We start from the raw sequence: 27,846 nt of genomic DNA, 5'->3' as shown, positions 1-27,846 counted from the left end.
GGCTTTAATGGCCTCCCCCACCCCACCTGTCAAACCAACATTCACATTCTCTTCTTACTAATCCCTTCTTAAAGCTAAATTCAACTCCCCCTTATCCAGGGCAAAGGTTCAGAATGAGAGGGAAAATAAGGACATTACTAACCCTGACTAGTAAATGCAACATTATTCCACTGCCTACTCTCTGCCATCCATCATTCTCAGCACCTCTTCTTAGTTCACTTTCCCATCTTTTCCAAATTTGTATTACCATTGAACCTGAATCCTGACATCAATGAAGACATCAACGTGACTAGGGAAATTCCATTATGATGGCAGCAGGTAAATGGGAGCATGCCTTGCATTGTTACTTTGCCAAAAATTGTTCAGTGAGGTACCTAGTATTCAATATTAATTTTCTTCAATGATAAGAGTCAATGGCAGAGTTGGGATACACTTAACACATCATTGACCAGTCATGAAAAAACTTGTGTTTTCAAGCCCAAACATTGTTGACCAATAACAACTTGACTCGTGTTTGCACTTGCATTAGTTTATACAATTCTTAAAATTATGAGTAATATAGGATTTTGTAAAAGTTTTCTTAATCATGTTCAATCGTGTCTACTTTATTATGAAAAATTATTTTTCTAGATATTCCAGGTTTTATCACAATTTTAGTACTGCAAAACTTTCAAATATGACGCATTGTGATGGTGAAGAGTTTTTCAATGAATTGTACACACACAGATGCTTTTTTGGATTATCCGAGTGACTCTGAAGTATATAGCAGTGATGTGGAAGATGACAGTCTGTTGGAAGATAGTTATGAATCTGATATTAGACCACCAAAGCAGCAAAAAAGAAATGTGACAAGATGAGTAGACAAAAAATGACATTATATGAACCTTGGAGGATTATACAAATATTTCTGGTGTAACTGTTGAACTTAGTGATCCACAGAGTATCAGTGAAGTGACAGATTTACTTTTTGATAATATATTTTTTTAATTTAATTGCTTTTCAAACCAATTTATACCACTGCCAGATGGAAAAATAAAAACTTCATAAAACATCTTCTAAAACTTTACCATGGATGGAAGTTACCATTAGTAATATGAAGAAGTTTCTTGGTTTATTGATATTTATGGGACAAACCAAAAAAAAAAAAAAAAAATCACATTGGAGAGATTACTGGTCAATGGACCCTTTGCTTGAAGTGCCCATATTTCCTAAAACTATGATCAGAATGAAGTTTGAACGAATCCTTATTTTTTTTCATCTTAGTGATAATTCACAACTACATCTAATGAAGACAGACTTTACAAAATTAGGTCTCTTTCAGATTACTTTATTCCAAAACTTCAGCCTTTGTATAGACCTAAACATGAGTTATCCCTAGATGAAGCAATGATACCATATAGAGGGCATATCAGCTTCAGAACATATAATCTGGCAAAGATAATGAACTATGGAATTTTAGTGAGAATGCTTTGTGAAAGTGAGACTGGCTATATTTGCAATTTCAAAATCTATTCGGGTGAAGGCAAAAAGCTACAAGAAACTATGTTCTTTGTCTTACAGCCGTATCTTTATTCTTGACACCATGTTTACCAGGATAATTACTATAACAGTGGGCCTACTGCTGAAATGTTATTAGAAAAGAAAACGATGGCTATGTACCATTGCATGTAGGTGAATGCTGTATAGTTTATAGTACCAAAAAAAGTTAAGTTATATAGAAGATATGTACAGTTTCATTTCAATACATTATGTATAAATAAAGTATACTGAAGTTTATTTAGGTTGTTTCATTTTTATATTCAATTACAAAAAAATAAAATAAAAATAGCTGGTGATATGGGTTAGCTTTTGTATAAAATTTCTGTTCAACAATGTGTTAAGATTACTTGAAATTTAATAGCAGATAGCTGGTAGTGGAATCTCTCTTTTAATGAAGACTCCTTCCAAGGAGACATTATTAGGGATAGCATGAATAAAAGATTAAGAGATAAAAGACCATGTCCCCAAATTTCCATATTCTACCAGATGTGTATGTACCATAATCCTGCATTTATCCACCATAGATGTACTAGACATCTTTTATAGAAGCCAGAAACTCACTCTGGGCTGTATATCTCAGAAAATTCATCATTTACGTGAGAGCTAATTACAAAAAGTAAAAATCATTCAATGTTCCCTCCATACTTGCAAACAAAAACATAGCCCTTAAATATTCCTATACGGATCCAAGACCTATGGGTAGGTCCAAAAATATATAATCAAGGGACAAAGGCTACTCTGTGAAGAAAGCCAGTTTTAAGAGAAAAATAAAATGCTGTCTTTGTAAACACTCTGTTTCTCCTATGAAACAGAACCCTCAAATAGATGGAAATGTGTCTATGCGAGCTGCTGACCCTGGTGTATCCCATAACAGGGAAATGCAATTATGATTCAGTTGCAAAGTCCTGGGTCCTCGTTTTCCCAGTGGCCTAAATCAATCCCCAGCCCAGGACAAGATGCTGAGCAAGATGCGGAATTATTTCAGGCCACTAGGGTAAGCTCTATTCCTGGCAACTCTGTAGGCAGCACCATGGATGAGGGTTTCTAATTCTCTTTGATGATTTAGTTTTGTGTAAACTGAAATTTTTTCTTTTAGCATTTCAGCCAGATAAGCAGGAAAGCTCCACTCCAGTCCTGAGATGGAGGCAATCAAGGTCAATCTCAATTCCTTTTCTGTGCAGTTCAGTCTACTTTTCCCTCCTGCCTTCCCTGACACCTGTCTTATATTTTTATCTGATTATCAAATACCTATGACAGAGAGAACCTTTGGCAGTCTCAGGTGCTCACTCGGTCATCCAAAAGCATCTTAGCCTAAGGAATACCAGGAATACCCTGCAAAGCATATCCTTGGGAGGCCAACCTAAGACTCCTGGCTGTGAACCACAAGGAAGTGTCTCATGGGCATGAGGGTGAGGTTGAGACCCATGCCTGCTCTCACCACAGACAACACTATTGATTCAACTTGCCTGTTACCAAATTTCTAATTTCTGGCTTTGCACTGCACCCGCAGTATACTCAGCTGTCATCTAGCATGAAAAGGGAAAAGTAACTCCTGTCACTCCTTATGGGAGATAGTGAAATTAAGGTTTAAAAGTGTAAAAGAGTTGTCAAAAGTGAATTCAACAAAGCAGTGTTGTAGCTGGAAAGATGAGCTGACACCTGTCCCTGGTTTTGTAGGTCACAGACCCTGTAAGTTTTAAAGCAGTGTTTTACTTACCATATAGCTCCTTGAAAGCCTCTGTTTACTTTCTTAACCTGTGGATACCAGTGGAGAGGTACCAGGGGTACATTCCAGACACCCAATATACACAGACTGAGCCATCTGCCTGTTGGGTAGACAGCTCCAGGCTGAAGAAATTCTAAGGTTTTTAGAAGAACAAATGAGGCATTAAGGGGAATGGACTCTGATGTACAAGGAAATAGCCTATATGCCTGCAAAGACAGATTTGAAACCTTTCCATTATTACAAATAAAAAAACTAACCAATTGATACATTGCTTTTTCAAACTGCACTACTCTCCTCCTACATCTTCACTAAATAAATGCAAACACATGTGCTTTGAAATAGGTAGATGTCAAAGAACACCCTGCACAATTATATCTAGACTGCCACCGATTTATATCAGAGGCATACATATATCTGGAGGATATTAAGTCACGCTGACAGCTGAGCATGACAAATGCAACAAAACACAAGTTGGAAGACCAAAAAAATAAAAATAAAAAGGCAATTACGAACCCCATGCAGACAAACACGCACACAGGACGTTTCCCTCAACACACACGTGGCCGCACTTAGAGGTGCTTAACCACCTTGATGAACCCCAAGCACAAACCCAGGAGGCTCTCAAGCTGTCTCCACGCAAGCAGCCACGCCTTCACCTCCAGGTGGGGATTTTGTCGTGAGTCTCTGGGGACAGTAGCCTTGCCACCGCCCCACCCCCCACCCCCACCCCCATGAGCAAGCAAACGCGCACTCCGCGACCCCGGCAGAGAAGCGCTGGCCCCTGGGCTGGGTGCCCAGCCTGGTGGGGCGGGAGCGTCGCGGGGCCGGGCCTCTGCTCCCGGGGAGGGGACAGGGGCGGGCGCGGGGCGGTGCCCGGCTCACGTGGGCAGGCGGGAGCAACTGAAGGTCCGCTCGGAGCGCCGGCTGTCCTCTCGCGCGCGGCGCTGGCCAGGGCGGCGGCTGTGGAAGAGGAGGAGGAGGAGGAGAAGGAGGAGAAGGAGGAGGAGGAGGAGAAGGAGGAGGAGGAGGAGGAGGAGAAGGAGGAGGAGGAGGAAGAAGAGGAGGAGAAGGAAGGCGGCGGTGGCGGCGGCGAAAGCACAGGGGAGGACGGGGGCGACGTCGGACTGGAGCCGAGCGGCGGCTCGAGCTGCCCGGGGCGCGGTCGTGTGCTCGCCCGCCGGGCCCCCACCCCCGAGCTACACCCTGCCGTGCCCAGCTCTGCCCGCGTCCGTGCCCCCGCGGGGAGCGCGCCGGGGCTGCCCCCCGAATGACGGGCGGAAGGTTCGACTTCGACGATGGCGGCACCTACTGCGGCGGCTGGGAGGAGGGCAAGGCGCACGGGCATGGCATCTGCACGGGGCCCAAGGGCCAGGGCGAGTACTCGGGCTCCTGGTCCCACGGCTTCGAGGTGGTCGGAGGCTACACCTGGCCCAGTGGCAACACCTACCAGGGCTACTGGGCTCAGGGCAAGCGGCACGGGCTGGGGGTGGAGACGAAGGGCAAGTGGATGTACCGGGGGGAGTGGTCACATGGTTTCAAGGGGCGCTACGGGGTCCGGCAGAGCCTGTGCACCCCCGCTCGCTACGAGGGTACCTGGAGTAACGGGCTGCAGGACGGGTACGGCGTGGAGACCTACGGGGACGGAGGTGAGCGGCGTCGCGAGCAGCTGGGCAGGCTGGCGCGGTGGGCTTTGCCTTGGCAGCGGGGGGGCGGCGGCGGGGGTTGGGGGGACGCCAGGCGCACGTGTCCGGAAACCCGCCAAAACACCTAGGCAGCCTCCCACCCCCACCCCACGCCAGCCCTCCCCCAGAAGGTGCGTTGGGATGCAACTGGTGTGCGGGGGGGTTGACCTGACCCGGTTCTGAGAGCGGGCACTGTGTCCACACCCGGGGCAGCCAGGCGTGAATATACCTGGCCGGCGCCAACACAGCACTGCCACCGAGAGGAAGCACCGCCCGGAAAGGTTGGGCTGGAGAGAGGACGCTGTCACTTGAGCCCGTCACATTACGTTCCTGATCCCTCCTTCTCCCTGTAGGGTTTGAAATTGCCACTGCTGTAGTTAGAGCAAGTGCCCTGAGCTTTCGAGGCTGGCGGTTGGAGCTGACCGCTCCCGGATTGGTTTCACGTGGAGTCGTATTTCGCTGCTGGTCCTCTAGTAGCCTAAAGATAGAAGCCAGAACCCCATAACTAGGATGTGGGGGAATGGCACCTTATTTGGGGTGCATTTGGAAACATCCTAGTTATAGGAAGCGAAGAGGCCACCTGACGCAGGTGCAGTCTGCAGGATGTGGGTTTTTGCTCTAGTTTTCATTAGGTTCGTTAAAGTATTTGGTCAAAACAATAGTAGTCTTTGTTGACCTGGAAGTCTAGGGACAAATTACTAGGAAAACATTTTAGAAATGAACAAGGAACTCTACATTAAAAATACACAATTGAGAGGTATAGTCCCGATAGTTAAGTTAGCAGCTGCTTTACTCTGAGGATAACAGTGCCCACAACTGATTTGCAAGAAGGTGTATAATGTAAACAGTATGCTGGCTGTGAACAAAATTCACCTTATTTTATTATTTAACAATATTTGCAAAAGAAATTATGTACATAGTAGAGCAAACTTTTTCTTTTCAGTTAAGTAAAGTATACATTATTGAAACAGGTATCAGAACTTGATGAATTTCCTTGTGTAGTAAACTGAGAAGGATGAATGGCTTGTGCTTTGGCAAAATATGTTTTCTAATAATAAACATCATCATAGTTAATTGAAAAGGGTTGTAGGAGGCGATGTCACCTTTTGGAATTATGCAGCTCAGAGTTGAAGGATATTAAAGGGATCCAATTAAAAGTTCCTCCAGCCCCGTGCAACCCCAGTTAGGCCATTGCTTATATAAAAAGCTTATACAATTTGTACTCTCCACTTATTCAAAACATGGACTGTGTTGAAATGCTAAAACAGCAGAGTATTAAGATTTTCTAAAAAGGATATCTTTTCATCCTACATTATAAATAAAGGATATGATTCTCATGCATTAAAAGGAAGAAAAAAAACTTTCTTAAATACTTTTACATGGGCTGCTTGGTTCCCAAGTTCCACAGTAGTTAATCAGGGCCTTAAATATTCTGAATGGGCATAGGGTGCCTTGTTTGGCAGCTCTGTCAATATAGAACTTGTGATTGGATTTTACTGGAAGCCCCAGCTCTTCAATATAACTAAATTCCATGTTCAAATATGGAATGTAATATTTTTTATTATTTTTTTAATTTTATTTTTTGTTATTCAATTACAGTTGTCCCTAATATTTATTTTTTAAATGTGTGCAACATTTTATAACTTTTTAGGAAGGCTGTGGATAGTTCAGTTTGGGAAGGTTTAAAATAAATTAGTCTTCTTTTAAAGTTACAATTCATTAAACAAAATCCCTTGGTTTAGAGTATTCATTATACCTAGTAGTCAAAATACATATAGCACAGTGAAAGTCATTTCTGTATGTTTTGGAATCTCAAATACGTGTCCAGGCTGGCTTTATGTAAAATCTACTTCATGTTTAAAAAAAATTTTTTTTAATTAAAAATCTTAAAATTTGGCATCACCATAGTACAATGGTTTTCTTTTTCTACAAACAAAAACAAAAACCTAGTATGCTACCAATTAGGAACGGAAAAAAACTGTTAAACATCACAATTGAGTGTTTACTCTGTGCTAGGTGATTTCCTGCTTTTTTCATTTGTCACTCTGTTTAATTAGAAAGTGTTTAATCATAAGAGGAGGGGTCTAAGTGGAAGTGTATGGCCATTACTTATTTCATGTGAAGGTTTTAGTCCAAACACAAAATGCCACTTCCCATCTTCTTACTTGAATTAGCTTGGGTTTTGTTGTTGATGTTATTTGTTTTTTGCTTCTGCACAACTATATGTCCTTATATTGTCCTCTGTCAGACTTAGGGAAAATCTGATTCCATGTATTTTGTGGTAACATTAAGTTACAGGAGGAAGGAAGTAATAATTCCATGTGAGAGGTATCCTGTGATTTATTACTGGTTTGTAAAGTGTTACTGAAGAAAAACCCCCTGAATATTACATCAGAATAAATTGGTTCCATATTCATGAAATCCAAGTTGAGGTGCCCAGCATTTTGGGTGCAAATTCTGATCTTCTATACTTCATTTTTCCCCCCACCTGTCAGAAAACTACTAAAAATGTCCCATTGTTGTTAACTGTATACATACTTACACATAGCCATCTGTAGCATAGGCACAGAGGTTTGATACACACCAGTCTTAATTGGACTGGAACCTACCGTGAACTGGACACCTTCCACTACAGAATGACTTTATCTAGAAAATCGGCTCCCAGATGAAAAATCATAGAAGAATTTAAAACAAAACCCATAAAAAACAATTTTTCACATATGAAATCTGCATCTATCTTTAAGGAGTTGAGAGGACCTAATTAGGGCTTTATCTGAGCAGCAAATAAAGACATTGGAACCCACGTGCTTCATATAGAAATAGAGGCCTTTTTTTTTCTATATTCACTGACGAAACTGAACAGTTTTTTTTGTTTGTTTGTTTTTAATTTCAGATGAGCTACTAACACTGTTACTGTGAATTCGTTTCTGGAAAGTCCATGGAGGAATTCTTCCATATACTGTGATTTAAAGGAATAGAATGGGATTTTGGCCACGCTGTTTGTCTTGCCTTCCCTGATAATTAATCAAAGACCTAAACTTTCTAACTATTATTGTTGTCTTAAACTGCTTAGATTTTCAAGCAATACTTTGGAAATTCCAAATATTAGTCTTACTTTTGGAGATAACAATTTAAGGAAACTAGCTGTTAATGTCCTCTCAGTGCTAAACATTTACTACAATAGTTTCGTTGCAATTTAGAAGTATAAATACTTATTGATTCAAACAGCACCTTTGGAAATTCTCACAAAATTAACTTGTCATTATGTAGGAATGTTAGTGTTCCACATTTATTTAAAACAAACAAAATATTTAAGATAAGTGTTCCACACTAATTTAAAACAAACAATATTTAAAATAAGGTGGTTTGTTTTAGTATGTGTAAGTCAGAATTTAAATTTTATATAGGGAAAGGAAAAGTCAAAGTTGACATTTCCTAATAATTCTGTTTCCTTCCCTGATAAAGTGGTGATGTTTGAAATTGGCTAGTATTCAGTAGGAAGTTTCTTACTCTAAAGTTTCTATATGACTGTCCTGCCCTTTTGGGTTTATCCTTTTGAGAAAGCTATGGCCCACCGACCTCCTCAGAAGTTCATGGATGTCTGGTTAAGACTCACATCTACTCAGCATATGACCCTCATAGTACCAGACCTACTTAGTATTTCATTTTTGCCCTGCTGTTGTCTGTTTATATGACACATATATCACAGAACAAGCAGAAAGAGAAAATAGTCTTGAAAGTAGTCAAAACTTTTGATTTGGGGGCCATTGTGATTTTAACTTAACAATGACATAGAACTACTAGCATTTTGCTCAGAATTTTAAAATGGAGTACATGACACGCAATGGACATCTATATGTGGCAATTTGAAATAAAAAAGTGACTTTAAGGTATAACTATAAAATTAGAAATAAAGAGGTCAAGACAGACTGTAATAATGATTTGTTTTCTATGATCCTGTGACTTGTTACAAATACAGAAGTAATTGTACCTTAAAATTTCCACATAGCTCTTTTTTGGGAGGTATTATAATTTTTTTAACTTAGTATAAATTAGCTATAATGTGAGGTTCAAATTATTATTTTTTTCAATTACAGTTTACATTCGGTATTATTTTTATTAGTTTCAGATATACAGTTAGTGGTTAGACAATCATATACTTTATAAAGTGTTCCCCACTCAAATATTCCTAGGGGAGGTACTGTAATTTAAATTTTGCCTTTAATAAAAGGAAATTATCTTGATTTTGAAAAGAAAATTCTAAATTCCCTAATTTTAACATTCTTTTTTTTAAAGATCATTTAAAAAACTTTACCAGGTTATTTTTGAAATGTCATTGCTAATTTGTTTAATAGAAAACCTTACTGAACATAAATACTTTATATTAGAGGTTATCCTATTCCTGAAAAGACATAATATTTATTGAAAAAGTGATCTGGTATCATAAACTTTTAAGAAACACTATCAAACATCTATGCTCAGAGATGAATTCCATCTTAAGAGTGAAAAGTTTCCTCTGGCCTTACTTCAGTTTTTCTGAGGGTAAATAGTGTATTCTTTTTAGCCACCATAGCTGTTTACTATAAAGTTATCAAACACCTACAAACTGCAGAACACACAAACCATGAGTCTAGAAATTTTATGTTCTCTTAGGGTAATTCCTGCCCTGAGAGTGCTTCTAGTCCTTGCTGTGAGTCACAGTGCAGGGGCAGAGGCTAGGGAAATTGTAGGTGAAAACAGAAATTTGGCAAGTAATATGGGACAAATCTTTTTTTTTAAGATATATTTTCTTTAGGTATAACTGACAAATGTTAGTTTCAGGTGTACACCATAATGATTCCATACATGTTTATCTTGTGAAATGATCTTCACAATAAGTCTATTTAACATTCATTACCAATAGGGGACAAATCTTAACCTTTTCACCTGAAAGTACACAATGTTAAAACAAATTGCCCATTTTTTTCATGATAGTTCACTATATTCAGGATATATAATATAGTATTTGTCAAATCACTCTTAGCTCACAAAGTTCCACCCATATATAAGTAATAATCCTAAATATTTATGGTTTCCCCACCCTCTCCCACTCCCCAATGGTGTGAACATTATAGAAAGAATTAAGACAATTTGTTTGATGATCCATCCCTTAATAAGTCCCTGATCTTTTTGGAATGTTATATTGACAGACCTGAAAGTCATTTTTAGAGTTTTTCAGCTAAATTAGAGTAATTAATAGTAAAATTAGAATAAAATGCACAAGTAGAAATCATTTCATCTTCTACTATGGCGTTGCCTTTCTTAATTTTTTCAATTACAGTTAACATTCAATGTTAGGTGTACAGCAAAGCAGATTAGACATTTATATAACTAAGAGGGACTTCTGATGTGCTGATTTCAGGGACGAAAAGTTGTTTTCCAATTATCACTCTTGGTATTTGAAAGTAGTGGTTTTATCTGAAACTGGTATAAATTTTTAGATGAAAAGCAAAGTGACCAGACTCTTGGAAAATCGTGTACAATTCCAAAAAGTCATACAGACACAAAGTCACAGGGCAGGGATTCACAAATGAAAAGGATCCCATAGAGCTGAGTGGGAAGGCTGTGGGATTTGACTTTGGGCGCGTCAGCCTTGTGCACCCAGCTGTCCAAGTGCACCGCAGCTCCTGTCAAGCATTGTGCATTGTGTATCCCCCTTCTGGACTCATGCTGTTCTTTGGTCTCTCGAAGGTACCTACCAGGGCCAGTGGGCTGGCGGCATGCGGCATGGCTACGGCGTGCGCCAGAGCGTTCCCTACGGCATGGCCACGGTGATCCGCTCGCCCCTGCGCACCTCGCTGGCCTCGCTACGCAGCGAGCAGAGCAACGGCAGCGTGCTCCATGATGCAGCGGCCGCTACCGACAGTCCGGCTGGCACCCGTGGCGGCTTCGTGCTCAACTTCCACACAGATGCCGAGCTCTCGGGCAAGAAGAAGGGCGGTCTCTTCCGCAGGGGCTCTCTCCTCGGGAGCATGAAAATACGCAAGTCCGAGTCCAAGTCTTCCATATCCAGCAAGCGCAGCTCCGTCCGCAGCGATGCAGCCATGAGCAGAATTAGTTCCAGCGATGCCAACTCCACCATCAGCTTTGGCGATGTCGACTGCGATTTTTGCCCCGTGGAAGACCACGTGGACGCTACTACCACGGAAACTTACATGGGCGAGTGGAAGAATGACAAACGCAATGGTTTCGGCATCAGTGAGCGCTCCAATGGCATGAAGTACGAGGGCGAGTGGGTCAATAACAAGAGGCATGGCTATGGCTGCACCGTGTTTCCCGATGGCTCCAAGGAAGAGGGGAAATACAAAAATAATATTTTGGTCCGTGGAATAAAGAAGCAGCTTATACCGATAAGAAATACAAAAACTAGGGAAAAGGTGGACAGAGCTATCGAAGGCGCGCAAAGGGCAGCTGCCATGGCGAGAACCAAAGTGGAAATAGCCAATTCAAGGTATGTAAATGCAGGGTGAGTGGTTCTGCTGGGTCGTTCCAGACACAGTGCCATGTCATATTGTGTTTGTCAGTCTCTTGGTGACATCACCAAATAGGTCCTACCACTGCCAGAATCAAAGGTGACAAATGATTAAGCCCAATAGAATGGGAGTCAGAAATGCACCTGCACTGTTCTGAAACTTTCCATCATCAAAAAACGTTGAAGGGCCCTGGCTGGTGTGGCTCAGTGGATTTGAGCTCTAGCCTGCAGGCCTGCAAACCAAAGGGTCGCTGATCCAATTCCCAGTCAACACATATGCCTGTGTTGCAGGGACATGCAAGAGGCTACCACAAACTGATGTTTCTCTCCCTTTCTTTCTCCCTCCCTTCCCCTCTCTCTAAAAATAAGTAAATAAATATTTAAAAATAAATAAAAAATAAAAACGTTGAAGGTACATTGAGGACCCCTTCCTATTATAAATTACTTCCCTAATCCTTAACATGATGGAGTTCACACAGGCCCTGTGTTCATTTTCCAAGTCCAGAAAGTTATACTTATTTACAAAGTACCCCTGAAATACTGCCACAGAGAGGCTGGTGCATCCACATGGAAACATACCTGGTATAGATGAGTCTCTTTATCCTAATATTTCACTTCAAAGTGTATACAACTCCCTCTATAAAATTATCCTAATTTATAAAATTTAGATTCTGTTTCCTGATGCCTTTTAGGTGAAATTGGTTTTGAAAAAGCCACTGAGATCTAGATATGGCAGAAGTGGGAAGTTACTTACAAAATCTAGTATGCATTCTTGAAAACAACAGAGGTCATATACATGGGAAAGGCAGAGGGACTAAAGCTGCACATTCTCTGCAGGAAAAATTAGATCACTGGGGTATTAAAAGGAAGGGGTGGCCGGGGGGGGGGGGTGCTTGACATGGACAGATGGGACTGTCAGTGTGCCAAGGTTGGGAGAAAGTAGAGCAGTAGAGAGGTGCTGGAGTGTGGAATGAGGAGCAGAAGGCGAGTGAATAATAGATTGAGAAGTAGGGTGTATGTGGGCACAGAAGGACTATGTACTTGAAGTTTGCCATTAATAGCTTGGTTCAGGGATTCAACAAGAGGGATGGTGAAATCTGTTGGGAATAGAATTTAATAGGAATGGATGTCATGTTAGACAAAAGAGAAATAGGAATGGTAATAAGTGGAAATTTTTATTTTTAGGCTTATTTAAGTGGGTACAGACTGGCTACAGTTCTGTGAGACTTGAGGCAGACATTTAGCACAGAATATCAAAAATGCTCTTCCTGCTTCAGTAATATTCTCCCATAGAGGTAAACTTCCTATGAAACCAGAAAATTAGCATGTCTTCAAGTTTTTATTCTTAGTATTGAATTAATGAACCCCTCCACTTTTTTGGTTGAAACATGAAATGTGTGATATTTGAACTCTTGATGTACAAAGAAGTGACAATTTCATATGGTTGAACTTAATACTTCCAGACTTCTAAAGGTGTTTTTTTTTTTAATATCCCTATTTGATGGCTACTATTTACTTCTGAGTAGCTGAAACACTGCTTTGGAAAATGGAAGATTTTGCATTATTTATAGGTATGTATTATATTAAAAGTATTCAGAGCTTTCCATTGTATATCAAACCAATCATCTTTAAAAAAATTTTTTTTTAATTTATTTTTTAAAAAGGTGAAGGGAGGGAGAGAAGGAAATGTCGATGTGAGAGAGTAACATTGATTGGTTGCCTCTCGTATATAATCCCTGATCAGGGACCGAAACCACAACCCAGTCATGTGCCCTGATCAGAAATCGAACTGGTGACCTTTTGCTTTGCAGGTTGATGCCCAGCCAACTGAGCCACACCAGTCAGGGCAAACCAGTTCTCTCTTAAAGTTAGTTAATTCCTACGAACTGCTATGAAGGGTCTCTCCTCTCTTCTCTGCCAAGCATCTTTTATTTTAGACCTTAGTTTTGTCTAATCACCAAGTGATACATCTACCTGCTCTTCTGTTTGCTTTGTATATAGGGTACTTGGCACATCTAATCCTGCTGGTTTCCCTGGCCCTCAACTGACTTTAAATCTCATCATACACCTTTTGTTAAACCCTGGCCTCTAATTTTAAACACACTCCTGAATTCTCCCATTTTATTTTAACTTTACAACCTGGTGATATACTACAGGTAGTTCAAGCTTGACAGGTGGAAAGTAAACCTGTGTAGTACACTCAAGCATCAAATGACTTTCTTATGCTTGCTGTAATTGCTGACTTTATGATTAGTTTGTATTGGAGAAATCTACATAACGAAAGGGAACGGCTTTTGATGCAAAGCTGGTCTCTGACTATACTAGTATCATAAAACTCTTATACAAGTTCTAACCATGTTCTCACTGCTGAAAGTCTTTTGCGGGCACTATTATGTAGTTTGGGAATATGTACTATATTGTAGTTTATATCAAGAATTCTTTAAGATGTTATCCTTTTAAATAGTTAACTACATTAAAACCTTGATTTAGCTATTCAAAAAGTGCTCAGTTCATTATGCTAACTGACATAAGCCAGTCACAAGACAAATACTGCATGATTCTACTTATGCAAAGTATCAAAAGTGGTCAAACTTATAGAAACAGAGAGTAAAACGGGGGTTTCCAGGAACTGCATGGAGGGGGACATGAGAAAGTAGGGTTCAATGAGTATAGTTCAGGTTAGCAAGAGGAACAAGATCTAGAGAGCTGTGTACAGCATTGTTGTCTATTGTACATATGCTATTTTGCATTTAAAATTGTGTTAAGAGGGTAGATCTCATGTTAAGGATTCTTACCACAATAAAAAAAAAAAAATACTCTTTGGATGACACAGTAGACCAGAAAAAAACCCCACTCAATTAACCCTTTCTATTTTACTTACTTTAACTGTTTTAGTCCCCGTTCTTGTTTTAATGACTATTTCAGATATAGAGCTTTGCAACTTTTTCTTGTAGGAAGTAGCTGAAGGACTGGCATTCTCCCTATATTAGCTCTGAGTTTAGGGTTCTATATTCTGTTTAAAAACTTTTTATAAAAAGCAGAATATTTTTCTCTCTTTAAGTTTTTGGAGCTTGCTGCCTGGGAAGGACTTCCAGGTGTCTTACTGTTGTAAACTTGGCACTTTCTAATGCCTAAGTATCCGCTCAGTCCTTCTGGCCCCTCTTGTAGATGTTGTTATTAATGTTGTTATTTTTAAAACTATTGAAAGTTTAAGAACATAGACACACTCCCTCACCCCCTACCCTGGTAATGGCAGAATAAAAACTAGAAAGTGCCATTCTGACAGCTGCCACAGTTGAAAAGAATAGTTCACCATGGGCAACGAAGGGAGATGACCAATTAATAGTTATTGACAATTTCAGTTTGCCACCCAGATAGTGCTAGTCACTGATCTATTGCTGTCATTTCTTATGCAATAGAACTTTTTGTTTCTGAAGTCTCAGGTCAATGGCTTTCATACCATTACCTCATTTTATCTGGAAACAAAGCCTCAGTTTAGCACTGGTAATGTTTCCTCCAGTAATGTCTCCTCAGGGAAATTAGGAGACACAGAACCACCATCCTAGGCCCAAAGATTCAGAAAAACATGGTAGGTATATGACTTTCCCTTCAAATATCATATGGTATGTCTTCCCAATAAACACATGGGAGTCTTATTTCTGAAGGCTTCGTATGCCCCCTGTGTAATTCTTACAGATAAGGGAATGTGAAATGACATAAGTCAGCAGAGAGGAGGAATAACTAACACAGCAGATACAGAATTAGCAGACACTGGTAGGTACCAGCAGGTTAGCACTTAGAGAGTTAAAACTATAAGGGATATTCACAATTTGCTGACCTTCTAACTTTTCTTTAGGTTTCTGTTCTATTCCCAGAAGTACTATGTTTATAAGATTTAACAAAATGTTTTGTTCCCCTCTTGTCTTGGTATTGAAGATAGAAATTGAAACCTGGAATTGAGAAAGAGTCTCAACCTTGTTTTTTAAGAAATGTTCAAGAGGGAGCAGAGCAGCTCAGACATGTCAAGCCCCTCCCATCCAGACACAGAAGCTGAGGCCCTGCCCAGCGTCACCCCACCGTCCTTGTGGTTTCAGTTGCAATTCTCATTTGGGCATTTTTTACTCCATTAACTTGTCTCCAGTCATACCGTAGGAGAGATGTTCAGATTACTATTGCTTGAGAAAAATACTTAAAAGGAAGATTTTAAGAATTTAGTTCGCTTGGTTAAAATAGCAAGTAAGTGGCCCTTAGGGAACCACCCTTCTGTGGAAATGAATAGATAATTCAGGAAGAGGTATAGACAAAATAAGAGTGTTGTAAGGCCTGAGCCTCAGAGGAAATGTAATTATTGTGCTAGAAGACAAAAGCGGGATGGTGATAGGACAGGAGAGAGCCAGCCTAAAGCAGTGACAGCCATAGGCCTTTGCTTCTACTACCTTTGTTTTATCAGGTGAGACGAAAGAAAAGATGGGAAAAGAGAGTGGCCCGCCTCACTGGAGTTAGTGGGGTACATGGCTGGGTGCTCCCAGAACTACAGTGAGTTGTCAGGGATCGGACAGATCAGCCCGTAGGGTGGGATGGTGCTCCTCCCATTATGCCTGTTAGTGTGATGTGGACCCTCATTGCCCCAGAAGATGGTAACAATCCCACCTAGGGAGCCCAGTGCTGTACCCTTATCTGCTGGGCTTGTCATAGCTACAGCTGCACAGGGGATGGAAGCAGCCAGGTAGATGGTGGAGGGCCTCAAGCTCAAGGTGTCTGGAGCTCAGGTGAGTGTCGCATCTGCTTCCGGAACTAGAGACTGGGTTCCATGTTTGCCAATTTTCAACCTCAATATAAAAATTACATAGTTTGAAAAAAATCCCACAGGAAAAATGTATTTCCCATACTTTTCTTTTGAAAGACGTCTTAGTATTTTATACCACCCTCCCCCTTCCCTCCATGCCCAGAATAAGTCGACTACAACAGCTTCCCTTCAGTTCTGAGGGTCATTTGCTGAGGCCTTTACTCTGCCTGGCACCCTTGCCCAGCCTCTAGGCCTCCCTCAGTCTGCTCCATCCTCAGGTTTTAGGCATAAAGCCTCCTCTTCACCAAGGGTCTCCCTAACCCCGCATCCTCTTACCCCATCGCCACCCCGTGGTCTAAATGCCCTTATAGTCTAAATTGTCATTTTATTTCAGCATATTTGTTTACCAACTCTTTTCTCCAACTAGATTGGAAAGCCAGACCCTGCAGGCAGCTTTGTTCAGTTTTGTATGCTTGGATCAGCGCATTTTCATAATACCTCTAATAAATATTTGGTGAATGAGTGAATTAAATTCTTATGCTTGGGGTATGAACATGGCTAGTGCTTTTAATTCCATCCTGCAGGACATTTATAAACTGCAATTTCAAAGAAAGAAACATAGCTCTCATAATTCATTATACTGTGTTCTAACAGTAGTCAAGGAAGTGCAGAAAATGTGAAAGCATGTGTTGAAGGTACCTTTTTATTTAATTAAGTCAATGTCGTTAAAGTGTCAGAACTAAGGCAGGGCCAGGAAATAAGAGCTTCAGGTTAAGCCAAACTGTTACCACCATTCCTCATAGGTATGAGCTGGTCCAATGATATGTACGAGTACTTCCTGTAAGCAGATACTGAACTATAATAACAGTAGCTCATCTGACATATTGGACATCACCAACATATGTGAGAAGTCAGAACATAAAGAGCTCACTGCCTTTTTAAAATCTTAAGTTCACTGAATGTTCAGCTGGCTTAATATTCCTGGTGAAAGATTTTCTTGTCTCCCAATTTAGGGTTATTTTTTAAATTCCAAATAATGATAGTCAGTAAAACAGTCCCTCTAAAGATTACTTGACTTGAGTCCTACTTCACTTATTAGTAATTAAAACCCAAAGTCAAGCATGAGTCAATATACATTATGGATCCAAATTAAACTTACTCCCACCAGTTTTAGGAAAAAGCTTAACCTATGCCAGTTGTTGTGAAGGGCTAGGAATTTAAAGTTCTTTAATTCTATTGGACAAAAGGATTCTCTTTCTCTTTTACAAATCAAAATTATAGTTTATATTCTATATTTCTTTTCTGTATTGTGCTCATATCATATCTTTGGAAACAACTTTTGATTACTTTTCCCATGAACTCTGTTTCTTCTACTGGAACGCTGGTTAATTTTCTATTTTTAGCATAAGCAATTTTTTCAGGAAGGTGAAGTCCTTGTAATGCCTTACAAGTCATTTTAATGAAGAGGTTGTTAAATGGGTAAAGAAGTTTTGGGATGGAATTACCTAAAATGTGGTAATGTACAGCTAAGGAGAGTATTAATTATTTTCTGTAGTTATGCCACTTGTGTTCTTCCATATCTGCCTTTCTGCCAGTCACCCTTTCCCACCTGTTATTACCAGCCCTTCTACAAACTAATTCTAGAGGCTTGGTTAAAATACTCAGTCTCTGAGTTGCAGAAAAGTTACCATGAATGAGGACTGATATTTGCCTCTTTCTTCAAGGAGGTGGGAGAGTTGTTGTAAGAGTTGAATGAGAGTGTCCCAGGGCTTTGTAAACTGTAAATCACTATATAAAGTTATGTTTCCAAAAGCACATTGACCCTGCAAGTACCATTCCCCCAAGTGAAAGCTGATAGAAGACCAAGAAGCAGACTAAAATAGAGGTAAAGATGGGGTGGGCGTGGGGGGAATCAGGCTTGGGAAGCAGAAAGAGGTTAAGTGAGAGGAAAGGAAAGAGGGAGCAAGCTTGACTGCTATGTGCAGTGGTGACAGTGTATCAGGACTCACTTCCTCCCAATGGACTGTCAACAGGCAATTATACTTTTTAAGACAAAAGAAAATGAGCAGAGAAATGGCATATATTTATTTCAAGCTACAGTATACAGTAATAAAGATTTTATCTTTAGAGTGTTTAGGCATGTTAGTGTAGGTCACCAACATGCTTTGTGTATTATCCATTTTGTATTGCACATGAACATTTTAAATGCATATTTCTCCTCTTTACCGAAGAACACCCATTTTCCATAGGAGAAAGTGAGGCACCTGTTCTGATTTCCTCACTTTAAAAAAAAAAAAAAGAAAGTCACATTCCTCTGTACCAAGGGGCCCAGGACATCTCCATGGGCCGAGCAGTCACTGAGAATTCTCTGTGTGGATGTGCAGAGGGAACAGCTGAAAGATTACCTGGGATAAAGCTGAGTTGTAATAGTCCCCAGAAGTTTTACTGGGGACACGGAGAAACTCCTGGACCAGCCCCTGTCCTTCAACTCTGATCTCTATCACCTCACCATTTGAAAGGTCATTCATTGCACAGTAAATGGAAACATACTGTGTTATGAGAACTTTGTATAATAAAATATCCTGAGGCTATCTTGTTTCTAAAGATATTTCTTTGAAAAACTTTTCATACAGCCCTTCCAAGTCCAGGCCTCTTCAGGAACTGTGCGACATTGCAGTGGGCATGTGTTTTAATGATTAATGGGTCAGTTCAATCAATACAGATTGAGTAAAAATTAGTCATAGGGCATGAAATAACAGAGGGTCACACAGTTTTCCAGACTTTGGGGCCATGAAAAACATACTTTTTTTTTTAACCCAGAATCATGTAGGCATGACTCTATTTTGATTAAACAGAGAGGGCAAGGAGAAGATGCTGTGTGTGGTGTGAATGGGATGTGAGATAATGTTCAGGTCTGTAGAAATCTACTTGGTGAAAACTGGCTGTGAAAATTGGAGGAAAAAACAATCCAGAGTGATGATAAGCTAAGTTTTGGGGCATATGTTGGCCTTGTTTGAACTATTGAAATCTGAGTTCATTTCAACAATACAAACTCCAGCAGACCATCATATTTAGCTCTAAAATATGACACTTTCCTGATTCTGTGAATATGAAGCATTAAAACAACAATTACTTTTTAGTATAGCTGCATTTGTGATGAAAACCCTCCCACTGTAATGTTTTCCGGAAAGCCAAAGGTCTGATGGCATTCGTGGTTCATCCTGTGCGCTCCGTATAAATCTGAGCTTTGACCTAGAGAAACTCTATTTTTGTGCAAGCGGCAAGCTTCATGTGCATCTGACAGACCTGGTGACCTCCTCCTCCAAGCAGCCACCAGGCAGCCCAAACAGCCTTCTCAAGACTTTCCATTATGGATTACGCTGACTGCCAATCTCGCTTCACTCAAGACACCAAACTGGATGCTTACAAGACCAGTGCCTTGCAAATCTTTGAGATGCTTTTCTTATTATAGATGAAATATGAACATTGTGTTTAGGAACAGGATCCAACAAATGCCAAAGGTATTTATGTAAGTCATTCGGCTTTAGTACAACGGCCTCTTGAGAATTAACCAAATAAGCTTTTAATAATGTTGCCCTTCTATCTTAGTTGGTGTTTCACATTTATTTGGATAATATACTCCATTCAAAATAAGCTTCTTTATCAGAAATTTAATTAATATGGAAGGAATCAAGAATCCCTCAAAAATAGTGCAACTCTTTGAAGTCCAGTCTTCTTAGGATTTTCCTGTGTGCCAAAAGAAACTTACTCAAGCCAAAGAAAACACATTCACTTTCTAGCATCTTTAAAACAATCACTTATGCCAGAGATTAACAAACAATTGTGATAATTTTTACCTTATTGAAAAGTTTTTTAAAACTTTGCAAAATTTACTGTAGCAATTCAATCAAATTTTTATCTCAATTGCTTGGTTGAAAAGTCCCTGTCTGTTTAACTTTTTACATGGTGTCAGAGCTTTTTTAATTAGTATGTCAAAATGTTATACATTGACTTTCACCTATTAGGGGCCAGGTTTGAGCTTCATGTGGGGAACCTGTTAGTCAAAACATGTTGATATATCCCATAGAAACTAGAGCTTTAGGGTTCAAGAGCGCAAGGGCGGAGCACCAGATGATGTGTTCCCATCCCCGTCTACTCATCCCAGTGATTAGAACACCAGTTCAGCTCTGGACTTATAGATTACCCTGTGAAGGTGCAAATGCATGGGAAGATTGGTACTTTTAGCCTTTGTCTGTCATCATTTAACACATTAGTTACCACTCTGGTTTGGATTCTCAGAGAAGATGCTCAGATACCAGTCCATTGGATAAGATTTGGTTCTTATTTCAGTGAAATATTGATTTTAATTATTCTTTATAACATTGATTACATACCAGTAATTGATTACATAGTAAGTAAATTATGATTGGGACACACTCATTTCCATCATCGTCTAGTTGGGACCAATACAGCAATTAGTTACCTGTCAGATGATTGACATCTTGCTATGAGGTGAGGTAGCCCATAGGAGGAGCTTAATCATAGCCTGGGGCTAGAGGCATGATTCTGCAGGTGGTTTCCAGCATGAGAACCAAAGGATGTGTGCATGTTTTCCAGAAGATGGAGAAGGGTGCAAAGGACAATGGCCCACATGTATTTGGGGTACTGTAAAATACTTGGCATGGCTGGAAAAGAGTGCTAGGTAGGGATTTTGACAGATGAGGTGGAGTAGCAAGCTCACTGACCTATAAGGGGGAGTTTGGACATTATCTCAAAGACAGGGGAGAGCTTTTGATAGTCTTAGAGGGCTTACCTGATCAAATTTAGAAAGATCACTCAGTTTACAGATGGTGTAGGGCTTGGGAAAAGTAAGGAGCAATAGAACTGGGGAAAAGTTAAGTGGTAATATGCTAACTAGTGGTCTAGGGAAAAGTCCATGGGCTGAACTAGGGGATAGAAAAAAAGTGAATGTAAGGTAAGAGCATCCCAAACAGGCTCTGTAGGACTTGATGGTTGGTTGAATAAGTGCAGCAAACCTAGAAAAGGAAGAGTCTGTGTGATTCTGGATGGCCAGCTGGATGGATGGTGGTCCTGTTTATTCACACAGGGACCTGAGAGGAAGGTACAGGCTTAGAGAGAAAGATGAGTTTGGATTTGATTTATGACTTCTTGAATTTTGGGGTACTGGCCCAAAGATAGCAGGGAACACGGGCTTGGAAGTCAAAAAGATTTGCACTGTACATGTGGAACTGAGACCAGAACTCTGAGAAACAAAGATACTTATAAGACATGACAAGAAAGGTACTGTATGTACGTGATGATAGAAACAGCTCTTTTTAAGAAACACGTAAAGTAGTTCTCACATTAAGTGACTGGGAATTTGTTGCCTTTGTATAATGCAATTAAGGTATCAGAATGTCTGCACTTGAATTTGTGAAATTTATGCTTTCGAAGATTTGTGCTGAAGGGACCTACCCAGTGAGCAAGACTGTTGGCCTGTTTCTTTCTTGGCAACATAGTAGAACCAAGTACCACTCTTGCAAACCATTATGCTCAAGAACATCATTTGGCAAGAACATCATTAATGTCAGCTGTGTCCAAACATGGCACTAGGCCCTAGGAATACAGAGAGTAAGAAACAAAACCTGTCGTGAAGAGCCGATACCCTGGCATGCTGGTAACGTTCCTATGCAGCAGGACAGGTGCTGTGAGTGCTGTGAGTGCAGTGGGACTGCAGGTTGGAAGGACTTGCCCAGAAGCACCTAAGTCAGCCTGGGTGAGCTTGTCACAGACACTGGAGCTCTTTGCATGAGCATCTCTCACTGCCTGGAATGCCCTCACCCCCAGGTCCCTTTTCTTTGCCTAACCCCTCTTAGTCTTTTGTGATTATGCTCAAAGTCCAGAGCAGACATGGACTAAACTAAGAAAATCTAACAAAATATCTCTTCAAATAAGTAATTTTACCCCTGACCACAGGAATGCTATCAACAGAATATTCATAAAGTAGATAAAAATTTTATGCAAAAGTAAGGAAGCTCACTCTGAAAGCAGTAGTTATGTAGTCATATGTCATTGTGCTACTGCTTTCTTTTAAAAAATTACATTTTTAAATCATTTTAATTTAAGTCACATTTTAATTTAATTTAAAATTATTTCTGCATAAAGGCTATAAGATACAATGTTTGATGGTAGTGGGATCTCATTAGCAGTCTTTGGATACAGAAACATCAAAATTAGCTATTTTGCAATACATTTTTTACTCTGTTTCAGGATATGGAAGCAGTGTAGACACTGCTGTATATTTCCCTTTGTGCATTATGCATGAGGCCACAGCTCCTCCCCTTTAGTATGAGGATAACAATGGGGATGATACATTTTGGCCATGTGCAAACAGAGTCAACATGTCTTGAGTTGTGACCCAGTGCCTGGACCTGTGCTGTGAACTTGACATCTGTCATTTCATCTAATCCTCACAGCAACGAGGCATAGAAATGTCACAAAACAAGTAGGAGATCCATCTAGCATGGTTCCCAAGCAGCATAACATCAGAAGCCTTTACCCTCCAGTTGATTTTGAGAATTTGGGTAGGAATTTTCTTCTTTAACCCAGATAGACTCCTCCAGCTCATGAAGGATGCTCTGGGAACCAGATTATATAGTCATATATGTCATTGTACCTCTGTATCATTGAACAGACATTCAGCAGCCACAAACCTGGTGGGCGCAACAAACAAACAGATGTCAGTTTAGCAGGATAAATTTTAGGAAGAAACTATGAAAATGCAAAAGAAAGAGGAACACGTAAACTGAGTTGTAGAGAGTGAGTTGAGATGTGACTGGAAGAAAGATAGTGTGGAGTAGAAGTGCGTGGTAAGTTTCTCCAGGCAGTCAGATGGTAGACAGGGCTACTGCAGTGCAGCCCATTCCACCCTTCTGCAGCAGGTCTCAGAGGTGCTTAAAACTTCTTGGTCCACACCCAGTCCTAAATTAACCTTTCTTTGGGCAAGACCCAGAAATGTGCATTTTAGAAGCTTCTCAGATTATTCTCAGGCACACTGAAGGTCAATAAGTGTTAGGTTATTTTTGATCAGGATGAGATTATGAAAGTTTTGGAGCTAAGTTTTCTACTAAGGGCCTTGGGAGTTCAGGGGGGTGGGTCTTTGGAGGGATTTGAAGAAAGCTATCAGCATTTGAGATGGACTTAAGTGGGACCAAGACCTGTGGCCTGGTCTGTGGGGGAGAGGATAGAAACACAATCAAGGACAGGGTGGTAGAGAAGCAAAGAATAGAATTTACAGGAATTGATGGACTGGAAGTGGTGGGTAAGAAAGAGGTGTATCTAAGATGTTAGTGTCTGATATTCCAATGGCCTTCAGTAAGGTTAGCGAAAAGGTTCATTCATTTTGAAACATGGGGGATTTTTGTCAAACATATTAAACAAGTAATGTTTCTGGGTCTCTTACTCTAGTCAATAAAATGGGGGGTGAGGAAGTGGGCAGCACAAGTCCGGGCTCTGCTGCGGTGTGACTTCCCCTCCATTTGCCTGGTTTTGAATCTGATGTCCCATTCTTATTCCAGCGATGTTTCCAGTAGAAACCATTTTATTAGTAAACATAGTGAAACATCTCTGACAACTTCCTTTTCCAACTCTTGGTGTGTCTGCAATCAGAGGACAGTGGACTGAAAGGGACAATCTCCCACTGTGTAAACTATCAGGAACATACCCTCAAAATTCACGCCATGCTGAAGGACTCGTAAGGCTCACAAGTCACAAAGCAGTCACCCTGATCGTCTCAGAGTTACTGTTCAATACCTACACACCCGGATCTACACTGGGCCTGGAGGGGGAGGAAGGAAGAGCTTAGAACTGGTTGGAATTCATTTATATTCATAGGAAGTAGTTAAATAACACAGAGCAGTTCACGTTCAGCTCTTCGCTTTTTAGTACTCTTCTTTATTCCATTGCCAGTTTCCAAGCAGTTTCCATAATTGTCTAAATTGTCAGTCTTACAGGAATTAAAAAGGAATAAATTGACTTATTTGGACATCAGTTTCAAAGACTTTTTACCTGGCTAGTTAGCCTAGTAATATTTGAGGGTTTTTTTTTTTTTTAATGTTACTGTACAAACTTGACAGTAAAAGCATTTTTAGAAATTATCTTATTTTTACTCTTCAGTAAATGAGTAACTTTCAACCTATTGTTGGAATGATGAAAATCTGATTAAGGAGTGAGCAGTCACTAGTGTTTAATTCCATAAACAAAAACAAGGGAAAGAAGAGCATATTTAGGTATTTTCTTTTTGTTCCCCTTTAGAATCTTCAGTGATGTATTAATTTTTTGGTGTTAAAGTTAACAAAACTTTACCATTGAAAAGTTTTATTTAATTACAAGGCTATATTTGTAACAGTTATAACAGTTACAGAGCCTCCACTTTTTTTGGTGACCAGTAAGATCTTAAAGATATTCCAAGGGAAATAGAAGGCGTAAGACAACAAAGGAAATAAAATAAAGTCTCGAACAGCTATCCCCCATAAACAAGGTCTGTGTAAACGTGTATAGATGAATCTATGTGAATATGAATGTATATGGATGAAATGCTGAGTTATGAGAAAAAGAAAAATTAAAAACAGGATGAATATTAAGGAGTTCCTTGTATAATTAGTGTGTCCAGGTCTGGCATGATTTCATGATTAATTGGAGCCTTGAGCAATATTTTGAAGGGAAGAGAAGGCATGATTTTGTCACAGGGGCAGAGGGAGATTTTTCCAGGTGTGGGGAGAATAGTGTATTGGTGACTCACAGCCTGAAGAGAATGAAAATTTCTCAAAGGCAGTAAAAAGCTCAACAGTGCTCATTATCAGTGGGCTGTATTGTCCCTGTGGCTTGCTGGAGGAGCTCTTACTTTTAGCTACATAGCCTTATTATTCCTCTCCTAGTGTTCTGTCTCCCTAGTGACTCCCATTGCTAAAAGAACCTGGAAACAAGGGTCTGTCAAATGCAGACACCTCATCCCACCACCAGGATTGATGATCCAGAAAGTTAGCAAATTTGTGGAGAGCAGTGGTGGTGCCACTCTGAAATTCCTGAAAATTAATCCTGTTAGTATGTAGAAAAGAACAAAACAGGAAAGTAAAAGGCTAGAGACACTGAGTATAACCCAATTTAGACTCGAGAGCTGCATCCTCATTTGAGAAGTCTTACAAACACATGTGTACAAAAATGTACTCAGCCCCCTGTGGACAGTGCACCCCCTGCTGCTACATGTCACCTAAGACTCACAGTGTTGTGCTTTGCAGTGGTGTGAGCTCTGCTGAGTCATGGGTGGAGAAGAGGACAATTAGATAAAGGTGCTGACTGCTCAAGGATCTGAAAAGCACCATCAGGTGTTATGCAACACTAAGTGGAAGCCTCCTCAGTTCCCAGGACGTTAGTAACATGAGCAAAACAACATCTGAGGAGAATGATTTTCACTGCCATGCCCGGGGAGTAGATTGCAAGCAGACATTGGGACAGAACCATCAAGGACATTAATAAATCTATCTAGACATAAAGAACTTGAAATTTATAAAGGAGAGCTTATCTTGTTATGTCCAAGAGAATTAAAATGCTAATGATCTGAGCATCATTAGCTAAGAGCACAAGGAGACCATGAATAACAGTGGGGTTATTTGGGGGAGGAGGATAATGAATCTTCGTTCATGGGCATTTAAGGAGGAACAAACCAATAAGAGCTGAGATGCCTGAAAAATGGTAACCCTGAAGGCTTGTGCATGTCAGAGCTTCCAAAGGAAATTAAAATATCAAAATCAAAGAATTACATTGTTATCCATAATGAAAGAGTTTTAGGAAAGTGAGTAGAGAGGATTAGGGCAGTGAAATTTATACGGAATCATCCAGGATAGTAATCTATGTGTGGAAAGAAGCAGGGAATTATTATAAGAAAAGGTAAACTAAGACAAGGTACTCAACCAGGTTAGTTGTGGTTATAGCTAGTATCTGTTTGCATAATTCCATGATTTAAAATCAAATTAGCAAATACTTTATAATTTACTTTATTAATAGAGTAGCCATTTCATTACCTAGCTGATCATCCAAGTGGTATTCATAGCTTTCATTAAATCCTCATGCTCCCTGTTGTTTTTGACTAAGTCCATATAAAAGAATGAAATGAACATTTCTGACTTTTTTTGCCTTTGAAGAGGCATCTTTCATTTTTATTAGTTACTGTGTGTGCAAAATGGATCAAGAGAATGAGCACATGCTTGCATGGCGATACCTGTCTTAGTGGTAAAACATAAGGAGTGAAAACTTTGCAGTGGCTAATTCCAAACCTTATCATTTGGGACTGCACCTACAGGAGGACGTTCGTAGGCATTTAACCTGCATAGAGTCGGTAGCACGGAGAACAGTGGGTTAGGAGGCTTGCAAAGAGCACTAGGGTTCGATTTATGATCAAAATCAAGGGGGTGCCAGGTGTCTCCTTTGTGTTTATTACATTCCACAAATATCATCTACATCCTTTGTTTCCCTGGTTCCTGTTGCTTTTGTGGGAATCGCCTCTCTAATAGAGAATCTACCCAGCCTCCAAGAGCTGGCATGTCCTGCTGAGAGTGCAGCTTCTCTGCAAGTCCCTAGTGGCAAGGCCCTGCTTAAAAAGACCCCCTTGCTGTGCTGGGTCTGAGAAGTCACCTGTCCTGCTAGAAAGGAAGCAGGGCTGGGGTGCTTGATGAGATCCACGGGTCTCTGTTGAACAGTCAGATTTTTCTGTTAGGAGGAATCTGGTTACATGTATATTCTGTTCTTAGTCCATCAACAGTTTTCTTATTGCTCATAAAACAGGAAACTATGAAAAAATACTTTTACTAAATGATGAACACCTTAAATGAATCAAAATAAAGAATTGTTTATATCATATGCTCCTCAGGTATAAATTGCTCTTTCAAAATCATGAGTTACATTGAGTCATGCTATATAATGTATGTCTGTATGAGGACTCTGATTCAGCCAGAGTTGTAAAAGCTTAAATTTTCAAGCCCTGGAAATTAAGAAGGAATTTGTAGGGAAAAAGTGAAATTTTTAGGTAAATTGATATGCTTATAGTCCTTGTACCAAATAGGTATAAAGACCTTTAGGAACTTAAAATAGGCTGTGCATAACTGGATTTTCTCATGACATTTGCAGGAATTTTTTCTTTTCTTTTTTTTTCTGTTCTTTCTTTCCCCCTTCCATTGGATCTATGATTAGTATGAAATTCTTCTTACTTAAATCCTAAATAATTCTTAGAACTCTGAATTAATAACTACTGAACTAATAAGCTATAACTACTGAACTAATAAGCTAAAAGCCATGCAGACTTACTGAAAGTTTTTCTTGATAGCAAAGTATAAATCTAAAGCTAGCTAGAATCATTTTTAGTAAGAATAAAATATTTAATTATGTGATATCTGGGAAGAAAATGATACTTATGAATAGGTCATTTTTAGATTTCAGTGGCCTACTTTATGTTTCTTAGTATGTACTTTATAGATAATAAAACCTGTTCTAACTTTTATACCTTGCATGAAACTTAGCACAGGTTTCAAGACATTGTAGATGCTCTAAA

At 40.0% G+C, this 27,846-nt stretch overlaps 1 protein-coding gene across 1 annotated transcript in view; it reads left to right on the top strand.

Moving 5' to 3' along the window:
* The first annotated feature begins 4,348 nt into the window (after positions 1 to 4,348).
* Positions 4,349 to 27,846, top strand: part of JPH1 (junctophilin 1) — a 97,445-nt gene continuing 73,947 nt past the window's right edge. Inside the window, exons 1-2 of the mRNA XM_090283748.1 lie at positions 4,349 to 4,911; positions 10,678 to 11,437. Coding sequence (XP_090139874.1) covers positions 4,533 to 4,911; positions 10,678 to 11,437 — 1,139 coding nt within the window. The 5' untranslated portion in view covers positions 4,349 to 4,532. The remainder of the gene's footprint in view (positions 4,912 to 10,677; positions 11,438 to 27,846) is intronic.

Source organism: Furipterus horrens, unplaced genomic scaffold (genome assembly GCF_987537825.1).
Source record: "Furipterus horrens unplaced genomic scaffold, mFurHor1.1.pri manual_scaffold_7, whole genome shotgun sequence".
Taxonomy (NCBI): domain Eukaryota; kingdom Metazoa; phylum Chordata; class Mammalia; order Chiroptera; family Furipteridae; genus Furipterus; species Furipterus horrens.
The sequence above is the reverse complement of the archived record's forward strand: the minus strand, read 5'-3'. Positions and strand labels throughout refer to the sequence as shown.